The sequence below is a fragment of the Arvicanthis niloticus genome, chromosome 1 (assembly GCF_011762505.2).
Source record: "Arvicanthis niloticus isolate mArvNil1 chromosome 1, mArvNil1.pat.X, whole genome shotgun sequence".
Taxonomy (NCBI): Eukaryota; Metazoa; Chordata; class Mammalia; order Rodentia; family Muridae; genus Arvicanthis; species Arvicanthis niloticus.
The window spans coordinates 140,884,381-140,904,198 of NC_047658.1; the positions used below are offsets into that span (position 1 = coordinate 140,884,381).

General features: G+C 38.3%; 1 protein-coding gene across 1 annotated transcript in view; it reads left to right on the top strand.

Annotated features, from left to right (window-relative positions):
• The window catches only part of LOC117709563 (lipase member K), a 28,920-nt gene extending 19,044 nt beyond the window's left edge, over positions 1–9,876 (top strand). The window contains exons 7-10 of the mRNA XM_034504017.2: positions 1,923–2,069; positions 4,049–4,120; positions 5,791–5,862; positions 8,741–9,876. Coding sequence (XP_034359908.1) covers positions 1,923–2,069; positions 4,049–4,120; positions 5,791–5,862; positions 8,741–8,980 — 531 coding nt within the window. The 3' untranslated portion in view covers positions 8,981–9,876. The remainder of the gene's footprint in view (positions 1–1,922; positions 2,070–4,048; positions 4,121–5,790; positions 5,863–8,740) is intronic.
• Positions 9,877–19,818: the final 9,942 nt, after the last annotated feature.

Genomic DNA, 19,818 nt, shown 5'->3' on the forward strand with positions numbered 1-19,818 from the left:
AAAGATTCTTACAGGAATCTGTGTGCCTATTACATGTAAGAAACATGCTCTGTCCAGGAACAAGCTGATTGCTTGTGCACAGTAATGTGTCCCTCTTTAAATGAGCCCTGAACTTCAGCACTGCTATACTACACACTCCTTTAGGCCAGGATGACGGGGTAATTCTTTGTCCTTGGGTAATGCACAGTCTGGCCATAGAAGTGCAGTGAAGATGAGACTCCCATGCTGTTTCTCCCTGCATTTGGGAAAGCTGACTATCAGAACAAAGAACAAGGGCCTATGAGGTAAATATGGCCTCTTTATTCATGTATTTTGTAGTGACTACATGAACATACTGGCTGCTTCATGTCATGTGCATTTTCCCCATGTGTGGACTGGATGGAAATAGTTTTGATAAACAGAAAGTAAAAGCATGAAGTTAATCAGATTAGATATGGTCTGTAGTTGAATGACTTATTCCCATGGGAATTTAGGTTTTCACATATAGAACACTAAATAGGTGACAATATTCATTAAAAACATAAGTTCGCACTGTGACAACATGTTGCTACGATTATTAAATTATGATGGGGACAGTTATACAGAGTTACAGTTTGATGAGTAGAGTAATTGCTAGGATTTTTTAGTAATTACGACAAAATGAAGAACAGGGCAGAATGTATTAGATGACTTTTGCAATGACCTATTATTGCTTTCTGACCTGCAGAATTGAGAAGCTTGAACTTAATTGAATGTCATTTTTCCCCTGCATTCTCTTCTTCCTCTCCTTCCTACTACTTCCCTCATCTTATTACCCTTTCTCTCTCCTCTCCTTTTCCCTCCTACTTCTCTTCTCTTTTTTTCTTTTCTCTGTTTTCTTCACCTTTTATAGTAAAACTATATTAATTAGATAATGGTGAGATACATATAATCATGAATATATATATTTGTATATATATATATTCTATCAAAGTTTCATAGACTAGTAAATGTTTTACTAAAAAGGAATTCCTTCCACTTCTATAATACAAAAATCTTCAAATTCAGAACTGAAGTAAGTTATGCCAAATAGGAACTTACTGGCTCTAATTTACCGAAGAAAGGATAAAAACTTATAGTGCTATACAGCAATAAACATAAACACGCATTATACTTGTTCAGTAGTTGTCATAATAGTCAGTTGATAAAGGATTCCAGAAAAAAATCTGTGACATTTTTTATAGTAAATGGTTGTTTCTAAAACTTTTAAGAAATAAACTTGATCTTTCACCTCCTCTGTAACTTGTTACCCCAATAATATGAAATTCACTCTCATGAAATTAAAGTAGGATTTGATGAATATACATGAGGATTCAATATTTTCTTGTGTTGTAATGTGATAGATTTTTTAATTCAAAAGGTGTTTTCAACATATTTGCATCCTTGTCTGAAATTTTATTAGTAGAGACGCAGTGCTTGGGAAGCTTTTGTTTCTGAGACAGCATTAAAGGATGGAGAAGGGAAAACCTGGCTGCCTGTTTGAGTTACCACTTAGGTCAAACTTATTGTTCTGAGATTATTTGCTAGTTTCTAAGAACTTTACAATGATTCTGCTTAGAAGGTGCTAATTTTTCCATTTCACAGTTACAAAAATTTAGACAAACAGGGACTAAATTCTTCTCCAGTTATAAGAAGGAGAATCTAAAACCACGTAGAAATGCTTTACCAATCTCTGTGCAGGCTATTCTCTAGGGAAACATGCCCAAAACATCCCAATGAATGAGTCCTATGAAAAAATTCAGGGTATTAGGAGTATTACAAAGATAAAACTCCACAAGCCTTGTGGTTTCACACGGGACCAGTACTGTTACTGCCCATGCAGTCCTTGCCTGGATGAACAATGTTCTCTGCTCCTGACATCCATTACCTATGACAGTCAGTGATGTTCTATGCCCATCTTTCAGGTATTGTTTGGTGACAAAATGTTCTCCACTCATACGTGGCTTGAACAATTCATTGCTACCAAAGTGTGCAACCGGAAGTTATTCCGTCAGATTTGCAGCAACTTCCTGTTTTCTCTAAGTGGATTTGATCCCCAAAACTTAAACATGGTAGGTATAAGTAATTACTTCCTGAAAAACAAAGATTTTGTTGTAAAGGGGGTGAGAGTTCACTTTGGATTTTACATAAACCATATTAGATGGCTTCTGTTTTGCCTTTTGAAATGTAGTTAGTGTCTTCATGGCTCTGGTCAGGGTTGAGAGTTGATTACCATATATAAAAACAACTGGAGAAAATGGTTTGCTCACATAGCTTCAAATTCTTGCTGTGGCTAAAATTACACCAATAAAAAAATCTCATTATATTCATTAGAATTATGATTATTTCAGACCTGCTAAAGTGGAATCTCAGGGAGTAATTCTAGAATCTGCAATTTGCATCTTTTTTAAAAAATAAATATTCCATTTCCATGGGTAACTTGGAAATTCTTATCTTGTGACTCACCCCTCCACTAACTGAAAGAGATAGATGTGTCTTTTCAGTAACAGCTACAAACAGCATTAAGGGTTCTGAGTTGGGTGGTTACTCTTCCTTTTTTCTAGCATAACTTATTTCCTTTCCTTTCAAAATATAAGTACTTGATGGGCAAAGAAGGGAAAGTCCAGCAGTTACTCTTCACATCCCAGCTAGACATGGACTGTTTGAAACTAGAGGTAACACACAGCAGAAGATGGTCTCCATCTATCTCATAGACTTTTGCCAAGAGCCTATTCTCCTTATATTTTGTAGATAGGAGGTTCTCTCTAATTTGCCCCAGGCTGGCCTTGAACTCACTATGTAGCCCAATTGAGCCTTGAATTTGCCATATGTCTGTCTCAGCCTCCTGAGTATTTGGGATTACAGGGCTGATTGCCAGGTTCAAGGATTTTTATAAAAGTCTTGTTTTATGTAAAGTATGCCTGAACCACTGCCTTTCCAAGTTCTCAAGTCAATTCTCCAGTGAAACGGTGCTTGCTAATCATGGGGATCTAAGAATGTTGTGTAGATGAAAACATGTCACATAGGCTGAGCTAAGCAACTTGATAAAGATGTACTAAAGCAATACCCTTGACTATAGAGGCCCTATTTGGCCAAGTCCTTTTTTGATTGTCAGCTAGGGACTAGATTGTAGGATATTATAACATCAGGAAGAACAGAGCAACATGTAGCCAGCACTGCAATTTTGTGGAACTTCAAAATAATAACCCTTACTAATAATCCCAATGTTATAAACTCAATTTATGATTTTGGCTTTTTTTTTAGTAGTTTTGGATTAATCATAAATAGATGTATTTTGGAAAACTGTTTAAATGCTTTTAATGCTCACATTGGTAGAAAAGTAATTCTTATATTTAAAAATGAACTCAAAGTCTGAAAGGAAATATCTTATCCAGAATAAGTCTAACTATATCAGAGGACTTTCCTCCTACAAATATCAAAGGCTTCACAAAATATTTGACCCATTTTTAAAATCTTGTAATGACTTGAAACATGTTGTTGCCAAAATGTTTTGTGGACAAAGTTTTCAATTTATTTTTTCATATTTATTTATTTTCATTTATGTGTATGTTTGTTACCCTGTTCACCTTGTGTTTGGAGAGGCTAGAAGAAGACATCAAATCCCCCTGGGACTGGCATTACACACAGTTGTGAGCTGTCATTTGGGTGCTGGGAATTGAAGCTACATCTTCCACAAGAGCAGTCAGTGCTCTTAACCACTGAGTCATCTCTCCAACCCCTTGAAGTTTTAGTTCAATGTCCTTTACAAGGTAAAGAAGAGGCCCATTGAAGTTTTTAACACTTTGTCTGTATGAGTCCAAAAAGAAAAGTCATATAGCCTTCTGCATTCAAGCAGTTAGATACGCTCTGTGAGCTGAAGGGAACCATTATCCAGAAGAGAAACAAGCCATGGAGGAGAGTATTCTTAGTGATGGATTCTTTGGTTTATATTTCCACAGAGATAAAGAATATGTTTTCCCTAAAAATAATAATTGTTATGTCTATGCATGTGTTATGAGTAGCCTCAAGATGAGAAATGATCTCTTTACAGAGTCGCTTGGATGTTTATATGGCACAGAGTCCTGCAGGAACATCTGTTCAGAACATGCTGCACTGGGCCCAGGTACCCCCCCCCGTGTCTCTCTCTCTGCCTCTCTCTCTCTCTCTGTGTCTCTCTGTCTCTGTATCTCTCTGTCTCTCTCTCTGTCTCTTTCTGTCTCTCTGTCTCTCTATCTCTCTCTCTCTGTCTCTGTCTCTTTCTGTCTCTCTTTCTCTCTACCTCTCTCTCTGTCTCTCTCTCTGTCTCTCTCTCTCTCTCTCTGTCTGTCTCTCTCTCTCTTTCTCTGGCATACCCAATTATCTACAAAATCTTTGAGGTGTAGTACCAGAGAGCTCCATGCAGGTTGTGCATGTACCTACCTAGCATAGTGATGCTTCTAGAATCAACTCGGACTCCTTTTGATTACCTTTCCTCCCAATCTGTTCTCCTTGTCTGCAGTGCCCAGGTTTAGAGCCTGATTTCCATGTATTCTAACTGAGTTCCTGTACTTAGGCTCCTTCTTTAACCTGATTGGGGAAGGCTTTTATTTCTTCTTCTGGGAAACCATTAGGTTTGAAACAACTTTATGTAAAACAATACAACATATTCCAGAAAGACCTGTTCGTCTTCCAGTTAGCCCATGGGGCATTTCGGAGTGCAGAAAGAGTGATTTGTTCTGAACAAAGGAAATTCTAGAGAGAGATTAAAATAGATGAATAGTGTGTGGGTTTGCTCACAGTTACAATTTCATTTGATAAGATTACTCAATATCGGGTAAGCTCAAGATAAATTGGGTTCAATTAAGTTGCATAACTTTCTGAGCATGTGTGTGAGTGTATATTAATTCTTTGTGTAACATTGTCTTTATCAGTAATTTTTATTTTTTATCAATAATTTCAGTCCCATCCTTTTAAAGAATTGAACAAAATTAGCATAATCTCATCTATCTGTGTATGAGAGGAAATGAGAGAGTAATTTGCATTTTAACATATATACTATCTTATGACCCACTTTATTTTTTCATTCTTTTATTTATTTACATTTTAGATGACATCCTCCTTCCCCAATTCCCCTCCCTAGAAACCCCCTATCCCATCCCCCCTCCTCCATTTTGCTTTTATACAAATTTAATTACCTGCAAGTATTAAAGTATGACCCACTTTAAAGGTGAAAATTGGGAATCAGTTACAGATAATATGAAAAACACTGGAGATTTCTGCAAAGTTTATGGAGATAGACTTTGTGTTCCTATGAGTAAAGGCTGCTCTATGCATGGAACCTGCTACTGGTGAAGACATGGGTACAATGTATAGGGTTCCTGTCCCCTCAGGAAATCCAGGTTCACAGTTCTTGAGCACTTACTACATGCTTTTCTTGCTCTTCAGACATGATTTCCTTCATCTTGAAGGATTCTTTTGAAAATGTTTCCCTTAAGGCAGTTATGACCCATTCTACAAATGGTGCGGCTGGCACCTTTTGCATCTACAGAGACTCTTGCCTTTTGCAAAAATAAGGAATAACTAATGACAACGGGGATACAGCATTTGTTTCAAATGTATCCAGACAGTGAAAGCAAGGGTGTTGCTCATCTCTCTACAGCACTGGATGAATATCTCTAATCCATCACTTACACTGACAAATCTTAGATTCTGGAGCAGGTTTGATTGGGGGTTTTCAAATTAGTCATGCTCAGCTGATAAAAAATTTCTTATGTCATTTTAATGTGTTTTATTTTTATTTGTGTTTTATCTTAGGCTGTCAATTCTGGTCAACTCCAAGCTTTTGACTGGGGCAACCCTGACCAGAACATGATGCACTTCAACCAGGTAAATAATACTGGTGCTGATCTCAGCCAGTGGCAGGCTGCAGTGAACCTGTAAGAACAGCCTCCACTCCACTATTTATGTGCTGCTAGCATGTGGTGCTTCCTGGGTCTTACCAGAGCTGAGTCATTGTTTCTAATCCCCAGATCACTTGAGGTAAACTTTATTGCCCTTATTTTACTAGAGGCCTAAGGAAGTACATTGCCAAATAACTAGCCAACGAACGGCCCATGGATTTCTGGATCTCAAATGTTTTTCTCTATTTTTCTTTCACTACTCATTCCTTTGCAGGAAGACAAAACAAGTACTCTTAATACTTCATTAACACTGTGTTTGTTTGTTTTTTAATTTTTAAATTACATTTATTTATTTATTTATTTATTTATTTATTTATTTATTTATTTTTACAGTTCAGTCATTACCTTGCTCCTGGTCCACCCTCCCACAGCTCCTCATCCCATTCCTCCTCTTCCTTGTCTCCGAGAAGATACACACACACACACACACACACTCTCACACACTACCCTTTCCAGCCCTCCCCACTCCCTGGGTCCTCAAGTCTCTCAAGGGTTAGGCTTTTGTCTTCTCCCACTGAGACCAGAGCAGGTAGTCCTCTGCTGTATATGTGTCAAGGGCCTCCAAACAGCTTCTGTATGCTGCCTGGTTTGTGGCTCAGTGTCTGAGAGATCTCAGGGGTCCGGGTTAATTGCAACTGCTGGTCTTATGGAGTTGCCCTCCTCCTTTCCAGTCTTTCCTTAATTCAACCACAGAAGTTCCCAACTTTAGTCCATTGGCTGGGCATAAGTATCTGAGTCTGTCTAAGTCAGCTTTCGGGCCTCTTGGAGGACAGCCACGCTAGACTCATGTCTGTAGGCACACTATAACATCAGGTAGAATTTAGAAACATGACCCCCATTTCAAAACAGGTTTTATCTAACAAAACTAGCATTGTTCTGACAATTCTTCATGGTGTCCTTCATTACTTTAAAAAAACAAAGAAGTATACATGGAGAGACCCATAGCTCCAACTGCATATGTAACAGAAGATGACCTTGTTGGACATCAACGGAAGGAGAGTCCTTTGGTCCTATGAAGGCCAGGCTTTCTGGATTCTTCCACACCCCCTTCCTGCTTCCTGTTGCACACTAGACAGGCTAATCTGCGTTCACTTCCTTCTCTGCCTTCTGTGTTGCTCTCTCAGAACTGCTAATTTTCCTTTACCACTTTCCAAGACCTCTCACTAATACATGAGACAGATAATACACTTTTAATGTCTGGGAGCACAGACTCTCACACTCCCTCCCATCAACAAAAGTAACATTCCACATGGTTGTACCAGTGAGATCGACCTGAGTATCACTTTTTGAGGAGAACTTGAGACACACATTCTCCTTGTATTGTGCTAAAAGAGCTTCTGTGGGTCCTTGGGGTCTTTGCTTTTGACCATGTTACCTCAGTACTAGAAGTAGTGTTGCTCATGGTAAAGATGCCATGAAAGCTATAGTGAGGGTTCTTTTTCTGGCTTGAAGATAGCTGTCTTCTTTATGTGTGCTCATGTGTTTTTTACTCTGTGTATGTTCCTGGAAACGAAAGAAGGGGAGGGGGAGAGGGAGGGAAGAAGGAGGGGCATGAGGGAGGGAGGGAAGGAGGGAGGGAGGGAGAGAGGGAGGGAGAGAAGGAGGGAAAGAGGGAGATTTTTTTATGACCAACTATTCTGTACAGTTAGAAGGAGAGAAATGTTTGAAACATCATTTAACCTTAATTATGCTTACATTAGACATTAGCAATTCAACTTTTGAATTGAAGAACGAACTTCATTCTACAGCGTGGATAATCAGAAACTATTTACAGTGGTTATTCATTTGCAAGTAGCAGAAACTAAGACCCTTTTAGGAAAAAAAGAAACTCTGGTTTTCTACAGTATCTTCAGATCTTCTCCATCCTGCCTTTGTAGCTCATTCTCAGTTTGGCTCAGAGATGATTTCCATTCGTTGGCTCTTTCCAAAATCCCAACACGGCTCTTGCCATTTCAAAACCAAAAGAAAAACCACATTTTCTGCATAGCTAAAGAACAATGTGGCAGAAAATTGTCTGGGCCAGTTTTATAGCTGTGCCCAGATGCTACTGAGTCACTGTGGTGAGACTTTTTGCTCCAGAAGAACCAACTGGGGTGCTTGGCCATTTAGATCAAGCTGTGTACTAGATCATTAAAGTGAGGAGTGTGTAAGAGAAAGCTTGCTGCATGTTCAATCCCACACCACACTCTTTCTGTGTACAGATCAATCCCTTTAAATATTCTTCAAGTGTTGGCATTAATGTGTTGGTATAAATGCTCTCTGAAAAGCCTGCTGATGCACAAGTGTCAAAAGAGCCACTGAGCCCAGATTTCCGCATATTAGAAAAACATTTATCTTGAAATGTGCACACTCTTAGATCATTTTTTATCAGAAAGAGAAACCCCTGAATTTTAGAGAAACACTCTTCCTCAAGTATCTGCCCCAAAGTGCAAGTCAGGAGTATAACAGCTGTTCTTTATTTCCATAATGCATTATTACATAAATATACTTTCTTTGATTCCTGGCTATATCTTGGTGGGGAGGTTTTTCTCTGCGGGATGCCTCTGTCATGATGCACTGCCTCATAACAGGCCTAAAAGCAAACAAGGCATACAAACAAGTATTGCAATCTCTGAAAGAGTAAGAACGTGTCTTTCTTATTTATAGGAGTTACTCTAAGATATTTTTTCACAGCGATGTAGAACTGACTATACAAAGTTTTTGTGTTTATATGTCATTAACAATCTAAAAAATTACCTCAACATCTAATGTTGTTCTTCCTTTTCCTTGCCCCCTCTCACTTCCTTTCCTCCCACTTCCTTTAGCTTACACCGCCTGTATACAACATCACTAAGATGCGTGTCCCAACAGCAATATGGAGTGGAGGACAGGATGTTGTGGCAGATGATAAGGACACTAAAAATCTGCTCCCTAAAGTTGCCAACCTTATCTACTACAAGGACATTCCACACTACAATCATATGGATTTTTACCTCGGACAGGATGCTCCCCAGGAAGTTTACCAAGACATAATTAGAATGATGGAAGAATCTTTGCAAAATTAAAGGCACTCTATTTTTGTAAGCAGGTAGGTGTCTTCCAGTAATAATAAGACAAACCCTACAGTGGCATCTCAGTAATTCTCAAATTGTATTATTCCTTTTTTTGTGTGTTGGAAGAGAACTGAGTGTTCTTTGTAGTCAACAGCATTTGCAAAGTTGACAGAAGCCATACCCCTGGCTAAGTTATTCTATTTGGCAACAGAATGGTGATGGAATATATTACTTCCTTGCATTATAAGACACAGCATTGTGTATATAAGAATTCTAAAGCTAGAGCTACTTTTATTGGCTTGAGACAAACAGATGAGATGAGGAAGTTCACATAAGCGAGGAACAGTGAATGACTTCTCAGAGCTGAGGATGGTCTCTAGCCAGTAACCAGCAAACATCAGGGCCTACAACCAATCTACAGCCACAAGAAAATAAAGTTTCCCACAACTCTGCTTGAGTGTGGAAGTCCATTGTGTTGTGCTCAAGCTTGCGTTGTGGAAGCAGCCTGGCTTGCAGCCTATGAAATCTAGGGCAGTGGCCTCCAGCTATAACAGGCATATATTCATGAACTCCAACACCAGTAGCATAATAAATATGTTCAGTTTTAAACTGTCAACTTTATTATAATCAGTTGTTGGCAATAATAAGCTACCGACCATTAATATAGAGCAAGTATATAATAACTGAAATATTTGATTCTATTAATTGCATAGTGATATTGATACTATAAAGCATTACAATCATAATTATGTAATACTGTATTACACGTAACAATACATTTATTGCAGTATATTATATGTTGTTTTGTGATTGCTTGAAAACTTCATATAACCTCATCTTGATGTCACCTGATAACCTTTGGTGTAATTCTCTTCCTTGACCATTTGGTTGTAGGTTATTAATGACTGAATCACTCAGCATGTATTTACTTGAAAAAGTCTTTCTGCTTTTGTTTCTAGAAGGATTTTTCCCCTGAGAATGGAATATACATCCCCATGTTTGAATTATGTTGTTATTTTTCACTCTGTTTTTAATTTTATGCTTCTTTCACACATTACATCTCCACAAGTTTCCTCTCCCTCCACTCCTCCCACTCCCTCACCCTATCTCTCCTCTCCCCCAGAACAACTCCCCCTAATTCCCTAACTCCTCCTCCTCCTCCTCCTCCTCCTCCTCCTCCTCCTCCTCCTCCTCCTCCTCCGAGAGAGGGGTGATAGAGGGAGGGAGGAAAAGAAGGAGGGAGGGAAGCCCCCTGACTGAATATCTACTGAACATGGCCTAACAAAACACAATAAGACTGAGCATAAAGCTTCATAACATGATGGATATGGCAACTGATAAAGGATCCCAAGAGCAAGCAAAAGTCAGAGACATCCCCAACCCCCATTATTGGGAGTTCTGCAAGAATACTTAGCTACACACCCATAAAGTGTATGCAAAGGACCTAGATCATCTTCGTACCTTCAGTTTTTGTGAGCCCCTATGAGCCCTCCTTATTTGTGGTGGGCCCTATTCTTATAGTATCCTCAACTCTTCTGGCTCCTACACTTTTTCCCTCCATTTCTGCAGGGTTCCACGCATCTGCTCTCCCATTCTCTGCATCTGCTCCCATCAGTTGCTGAATGACGCCCCTCTGATGACAATTGGGCTAACCATCGATCTATGAGTATAGCAGAATATCACTAAGAATCATTTCACTGTCTTTTATTTTTTTGTTTGTTTGTTTGTTTTTCTAGTTGTGTTTAGTTTGGTCCTAAGTCTCTGGGTTGTCCTGCTTTTGGTTCTTAACCTTCCAGGCAGTGTCAGGCATAAGCTCCCTCTTGTGGTATGGGCCTCAAGTTGAACCAGTCAAGGGTTGGCCACCATTGCCCCAGCAAGTCTTACTGACAGGACAGATGGTAGGTCAAAGTCTGGTGGCTAAGTTGATATCTTAATTCTACTGGAGCCTTGCTTGGTTATAGAAGATGGCCAATTCAGGCTCCATATCACCTATTCCTAGAAGACTTTACTATGGCCATTCTTGTAGTGTTCAGGGAGTTTCTACTGTACTAGGTTTCTATATCATGCCCTAAATACCCCCAATTCCATTTGTCTTTCCCAGTATTCTCTTACCATCTCTCCCAGCCCCTGACTGATCCCTCTTACCCTCTTCCCCACCTACCCCTAGTTGCTTGCAAGATCTATTTTATTTTCCCTTCTTAGGGAGATCCATGTGTGCCCCCTTGAACCTTCATTACTTGGCCTTTCTAGGTTTGTGGATTGCAGCATGATTATCCTTTAATTAACAGCTAATATCTATTTATAAGTGACTACACACCGTACTTATCTTTCTGGGTCTGGGCTACCTCACTCAGGATCATCTTTTCTAGTTCTATCTATCACTTGCAAATTTCATGATGTCGTAAAAAGTTTAACAGCTGATTAATACTCTGTTGTGTAAATGTGCTGCATTTTCTTTATCTATTCTTCAGTTTAGGAACATCTAGGTTGTTTCCAGTTTCTGGTTATTATGAATAAAGCTGCTATGAACACAGCTGAGCAACTGTTCTTTTGGTAGGATAGGTCATCCTTTGTACCCAAAGATATGCATAAGAGTAGTAAGCTGGGTCTAGCACTTCCCTAGTAGGGAAGCACTTCTAGGTAGAGCACTTCCCAATTTTCTGCAGAACTGCCATATTGATTTCCATACTGGCTGTACAAGTTTGCCACCAGTACTGGAGGAGTACTCCACTTGCTCTAGGACTTCACCAGCAAGAGCTGTCACTTCTGTTGTTGATCTTAGCCATTCTGACAGGTGTAAGATAGAATCTCATAGTAGTTTTGATTTGCATTTCCCTGATTGGCTAAAGATGTTGAACATTTCTCTAAGTGTTTCTCAGTTGCTCGAGAGTCCTCTGTTGAGAATTGTTTTAGACCTGGTCAGGAATTTGTCTCTGGTGTCAATGAATTCAAGGCTATTTCCCACTTTTGTGCTAGAACAGGAAGGGCCGCAGGTCTTGTTTCATCCTTAAAGGAAATTCTTTCAGTTCCCCCCCCACCATTACTATGCTGTTGACTATAACATTTATTATGTTAGAGTATAATCCTACCCCTGTCTTCTGAGTGCTAGGATTACAGGTGTACCACACTGATGTACTTGGGTCATGTAATGGTGGGGATCAAACCCTTTGTGCCTGCTGGGCAAGTGCCCGACTAACTGAGCTACCTCTCCCACCACACATATTTTTACCTCTTTTTTAATACATTCAGATAGTCTGTGTCTTTTAAATGGAAGACATCATTGGGATTTATCATAGAACAACATGGATTCTTACGTTATTTTGTTGAGTTTTTTTCTAATTGTTTTGAGTAGTCTTTTTTCCCCATTCATCTTAATAGTTTGATGGTTAACAATATTAATAGTATTCATTTTCTGTATTTCATTTGAACATCTACTCTTCTGCTATCATTTTTTTTTCTTTTCCTTGTTTTTATGACAGCTGTTATCTTTCTTTTGTTTCTTGATTTATGGCTCCTTAATGGCCAGTCAGGTAGGAACAAATTACCTTAGTACTTGCTTTTCTTGGAGTGTCTTTACTTATTCTTCAGTTCAAAGGGATAATCTCATTGGGCATAGTAATGTCAGCTGATAGTTATTTTCTCAAGAACTTTAACATGCACCGTCTCATACCTTCATGGCTTTGTGGTTTCTGATGGTACTCAGGTGGATTTCCTTTTCAGTTTGAGTTGGCTCTTGTTTCTCATAGATTTTAAAATTCTTTCTATATTACATACTCTCATATAGTAGTTGACTATATTTCATTCTGGAATTCATTTTGGCTATGTCTATTTGGGGCTCTAAGTTCCTTCTACACATGAGTAACGATTTCTCTCCATCAAGGTCTGAGGAATTTTCTGCTAATTTTTTACTCAGTAGTCATTATGAGCTCTTGGCTTTTATGTCTGCTGACAGTACAACATTTTGATCTTTGAGTGGTGTCTCAAAGACATGGAGTGATTTCTACATTCGTTCCTGTTTGTTTTTTGTATCTCTAAATGACATAGTCTAAGAGATCTGTTATCTCATTTTAACATTTGTTCTGCCTGATAAGACCTATTATACAAGTTTTCAACTGATTTGTTGTTATTGTTGCTGTTGTTGTTTTGTATTAGGATAGGATTTCACTCTTTATATATATCAGCCTAGTTTCAAACTTGCAATCTTTCTGCTTCAGCAACCCAAGTGCTGGGAGTACGGGTATTATCAACTATACCCAGCTCAACTGATTCTTTTTAATTTTTAATTTTTAATTTTTAAACTTGGTGTTTTGATTTCCCATATTTCTCATTGGCTCTTTCCTCAAATCTCTACCCTCTTACTGAAGTTCTCATGCATATTGTTTGTTGCCTTCCTTCTTTCATGTCATTGTTTACAAAAAAATCTCTTGGGTATATACCCATAATACATTAAGGTTTTTAACAAATCATCACTTTTAATTCTTTTTTTAGAAGTTTATGTACTTTGACATCTATAGTATCTATTGTTACAAATGCATGGCGTTTATAAGAAGTGTTAAAGTTTATTTTTTCCATATTCTTACACTTCTATGTTGATCTTTGCATGTCTGTTATGGTGGATATCTCTATTGTTTTGTGGAAAGTAGCTTTCTCCTGGTGCTGTGCCTTGGATAGTCAATTTGTTGTACAACTTTGAGTATCTCCAGTACCACAGTGTTATTACTCTTTGAACTTCATTGATTGTGATGAAAGACTTTGAACCTCATGAGTACAGTTTCACTGTTAGAGAGATCCACTGATTCTGCAGTTCTTCCAGAAGTGGGACACTAGCAATATGAGTCAGTCGGTATAGACAGCAGAGCTCAGAAATATCTCCTGTGCTTACTCATAAAATGAGAGTGTTGGCTGCTATCCAGTAATGAGGGTTTCCACAGACATGACTGAGATTGGCTCTGTTACTTGAGACGGTTTCTTTAACTGACTGTTCTAGTCATAGGACAGGCCTGAAATATTTGCTATCTGGTTAGACAATAGTTTCAGATACTCAGATGCTTCACAAAGATGGGTGGCAGCCAGAATGACAGACATACCTAACCTATCCCCTGACTTCACTCTCAGGCTTGTCAGTGCTATACATTAACGTAGAGGGTGGTGACAGAAAAGAAAATGTGTTATTTCTCTCTGCTGCTACTTTGTGTGTGTGTATGTGTGTGTGTCTGTTTGTGTCTGTGTGTATGTGTGTGTATGTGTAAATGTATGTGTATGTGTGTGTACATGCACATGTATGGTTATGTGTATATATATCCACATGCATGTGTATAAAGTATGAGTGTGCAAGTGCATGCGAGTGTATGTGTGTATATGCATATGTCTGTGTGTGTATGTGTGTATATGTGTCTGTTTGTGTGTGTGTGTTGTCCTGTCTGTCTGTCTGTCTGTCTGTCTGTCTGCCTGCCTGTCTGCTTTCAATCTAGCTGTCCTTAGTCCTGCTGTTAACATTCATGTTAGATCAATAGCTAGGGTTTTTTATTTCTTGACTTTTTAAGCTTAAAAATCTGTGTAGGCGTTGAGTTGGTTTTGCTATAGCAGGGGTAGGGGGTTAGCTCAATGAAGAATACCCAGTCAAATGGGTGAGGCCCTGCTCTCTATCCCCAGCATCATACACACCAATAATAAAATCACTAACAACAGAAAAATTCAAAGCAGCAAAGCAACAAAAGTAACAGGAAAACATAAAATCTAAGGTAATTGCTTTCAACTGAGGTACCTATGCTGTCTAACTCAAGCACAGTTACTCTTTGTATGTTATGTTGCTATGCACTAGAGAGGCAGAGGGATGTATGAGCATTCCTTATCTTTCTTCCAGTTGTGGTCTCACTGAGTTTTGAGAAAAATAAGTCACATCAGAATGTTATTAAATTGCTCCCAATTGGAATACAAAAAAAAAAAAAAAATTAAATAAACCAGGCTGAAAGAACACAGACAACACCAATGGACCTATTATCTAGAAAACCTTAGTCTGAACATCCCAGATGTGGGGCAAAACTTGTTCAAGAGAATATCCCAGAGAAATTGCTATAGTCACAAAGTTCTACACTTGGAAAAGGACAACAGGAACTCACTCCATGATCCAGGCACCTCAGTCATGGTGCCCTTAGCCTTAGCAATCAAGCAAGATCGAATGTGGCTGGACACACCCTCTATCACAGTAAACAAGCTCCCTAAGTGCATAGAGATACTACCTTCTCCCTTCAATGTGCAACTGCTACTATATACCACGTAACACTGTCACCCAGTTTGTGGCAAAGTAACTCCACCAAGACAGGTAAGTAAAGTTCGCCTTATAGAGAGGTGTCTCACTGAAACAGTTCAGTATAGGATTTCAAAAGATGGGGGCTATTGAGGGGCTTCTGGCCCTCCAGATTAGTCTTTTTTCCAATTAGTTAATTTATTTATTTTTTCATTCAAATCACATCCCCCATCCCTCCAGTCCTTGTCTCAGAAAGTCCCTCCCCCATCTATTCCTCCCCTTCATCTCTGAGAAGGGTGAGGTTGCCCCTTGGGTACCAACCTTTTGAAGTAATTATTTAAAATGGCCTCAGGTCAAGTCGACTGTCTAAGCTGCATGACTCTGCCTAGCTCAGCTGCTATGTTCCAGGGCCAGAGGCCATGTGTATGCTGCAGCTAGAAATGGCAACCAGAAACACCAGCCCTGTCACCCTTGAGACTCCGGTGTGGGAGATGGCTCTGCCAATCTTCTACACTGTCTCTGCTAGGCTAGGCATTGCCCAGCCCATCTCACCATCCATGCAGCCTGGTAGGAAAATGAGACTCTAATGCTTAAATATTAATCAAAGGCTTTATATGTTTGGTAATGCTCAATATCAATATGCCCATACAATTAGAGTTGTTTCCCAATTAGCTAACCTAAATATAAGTTGTTACTTGCGACTGTTCTCCATACCTGTGTGGCTCTTCATCCTCCTACATCTCTGCCCTCTCTAGCTCCTTCTCTTCCTTTTCCTCTTCCTCTCCTTACTCCTCCCACCTTAGCTCCTCCTACACCATCCCACCCTGACACCTCAAGTCACTGTAGAAATAGATACATCCTTTTCCTCTGAGGCCATCCAAGACAGCCTAGGTAAAGGGACAAGATCCACAGGCGAGCAACAGAGTCAGAAACAGCCCATGCTCCAGTTGTTGGGGGATCCATATGAAGACCAAGCTGCATATCTTCTAAGTATGTGCAGGGGGCCTAGGTCCAGTTCTTGCACGATGTTTGGCCCAGTGCTTCAGTCTCTGGGAGCTCTAAAGGGTCCAGGTTAGTTGACTCTGTTAGTTTCTTGTGGAATCCCTATCCTATTCGGGTCCCTCAGTCCTTCCCCAACTCTTCCACAAAACTTCCTGAGCTCCAGCTAATGATTGGCTGTGGGTCTCTACATCTATTTGGGTCAGCTTTTAGGTGGAGCCTCTCATAGGTCACTTATGCTAGGCTCTTGTCTGCAAGCATAACAGAGTATCATAAATAGTGTCAGGAACTGACTATTGCTCATGGGATAGAACTCAAGTTGGGCCAGTCATTGGTTGGTCATTCTCTCAGTCTCTGTGACATCTTAATCCACCCAACAGGTCCCTTTGCAATATAGCTCTCAGCCATTGCATTCTGGGAATGAGCTGGGAGGTGCAAATATGTTCTTCAAAGTCTTATCTCAGACCTCTTACCTATTTAGATTTAACCTGGACCTTTGCCAGATTCTATACCAACAGAGTTTGTTACAATTCTCAAAATGTGTTTATTTCCACACAGGAGAAACATTGCCTCTAGCTGTGGAGATGGGTTGTTATTGCTAAGTTTTTCCCCTACTCTCTTTTCACTGGTCTCTGAATCTTACTGCCTTTCTACATTTGTTTTATTTGGAATAAAATTTTTTATCAGCATGTATTCATTGTCCAGACTCAGGTGGTTCATATAGAAAGATACAAGTATGTAAAATGCTTTGTTGTACTCATCTCTATAGAATCATTATTTTTCTTCCCCCTCTGCTAATTTCCATTATTCCTCCAGACAGTTTTGTTTATACTTTAATAAAAAAAAAATACCAATGTTAGGTACCTATATAAAATCTAGAATCCACAGAGGAGAGAATTTTGGTAACATTTGTTTTTCTGGTTCTGTTTTACTTAATGTTATGAACTCCATTTACATCCATTTTCTTTCAGGTAACAATTTTCTTTGTTCTTTCTGGCTGAATAAAACTCCATTGTGTAAATACTTGATTTTCTTTTTTTGGCCATCATCTCTTTAAAGACATCCAGGCTGACTCTATAATCTGGCTACCGTAAATGGGGCTGAAATCAATACAGATGTGTAAGTATCTATGGGTCATATTAAAGTCCTTCATATTTATACCCAGGAATGTCTCAAGCTCATGATACTTTTTGGTTCACTGAGGAACCTCCATACTTCTTTCCACATTTCCTAGACTAATTTGTATTAGTACCAACAAAGTGTAAAAATTATATTTTCTCCACATCACACCAGAACTTTCTCCACATCACACCAGAACTTGTTATTTGGTTTTGTTTTATTTTGTTTTAATAACAGCGATTCTGATTCAGATGACATAGAATATCAGTTTCATTTTAATTTGTGTTTTTTTTAATTGTATTTCTTGAATGAATGTTTGCTTTATATGGTTTTGAGTCCACTTGTCTTTTGAAAACTCTCTGTCATTTCCTTGGTGGCTTTATTGATGTGACTGTTTGGTTTCTTGGTGTTCAGTATTTTGAGCTCTCCACATCTAGAAGTTAATGCTTTACCCTGTTTTTTATCTTTCTCCCCATTGCTTAGTTTATCTATTTCTTCACTAATGGTCTCTTCTGTTGTGCAGAAGTATATTAAATTTCATACTACCCAACTGTCAATTCTTGGAGTTCTTTTCAAAGGGTATTTGTGTATGTTTCTATTTGAAATATTTTCCCTGTGTTTTCTTCTGAACGTTTAGGTTTTATATCTTACATGAAGGACTTCCACTATGAATTGATCTAGCTTTATTTTTCTATATATGTATACCCAGATTTCTCAACAACATTTCTTCAAGAGGCCTTTTTCTCCAATGGATATTTTGTCATCTTTGTCAAAACCAACTGACTGCAAGTGGATCCTATATTCCTTTTAATCATGTGTCTGTTTTGGTACCAGTACCATGCTGCTTTTGTTAGTATGGCTCAATAGAATAACTTGAAATCAAACGTGGTGAAAACTCCAGCATTACTATTTTCCCCTCAGGATTGCATGGCTATTTTGAGTATTTTAAATTTCCCACATGAATTTTGAAAACTTTTTCCATTTCTGTAAACAATTATTGAAATTTTGATGAAGAGTGCATTGAAATCTATAGATCGCTTAGGTAACATAGACACTTTTAGAATGTATTTTTTGCTTAAGCATACGCTTGGGAGGACTTTCCATCTGTCAGTATCTTTTTCTATTTTCTTTTTTAGTGTAAAACTTTCATTTCAGAAGTCTTTCTCCGTTTATGACTGGGCTTTGTTTCATTTTGTTTTGGGGATTATCATAAATGGGTTCCCCACCCATGATGTCCCTACCAAAATTGTCATTACTGCTATTTTAGGAAAGTATTGATAATTGTACAATGCATTGTATATGGTGATACTATTGTATCATCAATTTATAATCTTTTTACTGCTAAAAGTGTTCATCAATTCTAAATTTTCTAAGAACATCTTTAGAATTGTTTATGAATAGGATCATTTTGACTGAACATAAGAGTATTCTGATTTCTTTCCTTTCTATTTTGGTTCCTGAAGTTCCTTCTCTTATTTTATTTTCCTATCTGTAACTTCAAGAACTATCCTGAATAAGAGTACAAATATTCAACACTTTCATCTCATTGTTGATTTTAGTGGAAATCATTTCAGTTTCTCCTGCTTAATATAATTGACTATAGGTTTGTTGTATTCTGTCTATTATGTTAAAGTATACCCCTTCTTCATTTAGTTTATTTGAAGTTGTTATCAAGAAAGGCTGTAAGACTTTGTCAAAATCCCTTTCATTATAATAATAATGAATAGTAAGTATTTATATCATGTATGAAATATATTGATTCACAGAACCATCTTTGCTTTCTAGATCTCAGGCATGAATCCAGTTTAATCATGATGAGTATTTATTTTGTCATTTTTTTCAAATTTTGTTTCTTTGTTTTATAAGTATTGCCACCTACTGCCAAAAGAAGTTTCTTGGTTAAAGATTAAGAGATGCACTAATTAATAGGTATAATCATAAATCATGAGGAGTCAGTTTAATATCATGTCTACTTAGCAGAGTAATAATGATAGGCTTTCTTCTAGGGCCTATGATTTATCCAGCCACATGTTTTGTTCTAATAATGGTATGTGATATGGGTTTCATCTTGTGAAGCAGGATTTACATCAATCAGATACTTGTTGGTTGTCTCTATGATGTTTGTGCCACTATTGCACAAACTGGCATATTCTGCCAGTACAGTTGTTAGGTAGCTCATGTAATACTCATGATTGTTTTTCCTCCTTTATTAGTATATGCAGCATCTTCTGGCACCATAAAAGCTACACCATAGAGACAAAGCTTCCAGATTGACACTAACTTAATTTCTCCATGTTCCATGATTCAAGTGTGTTCTATATTTAGAAGTAGGGTCTCATCATCAAGTTATGGATAATAACCAAAAACAATAGCAATAATCTATAATGTTTGGAAGTCTTCAGGACTCCACTGACCAACAACTCCAAAATAAATAACCCACTCCCAGAATTGGGCTTCTTATTTTATGTTCTATGGTATCTGGAAA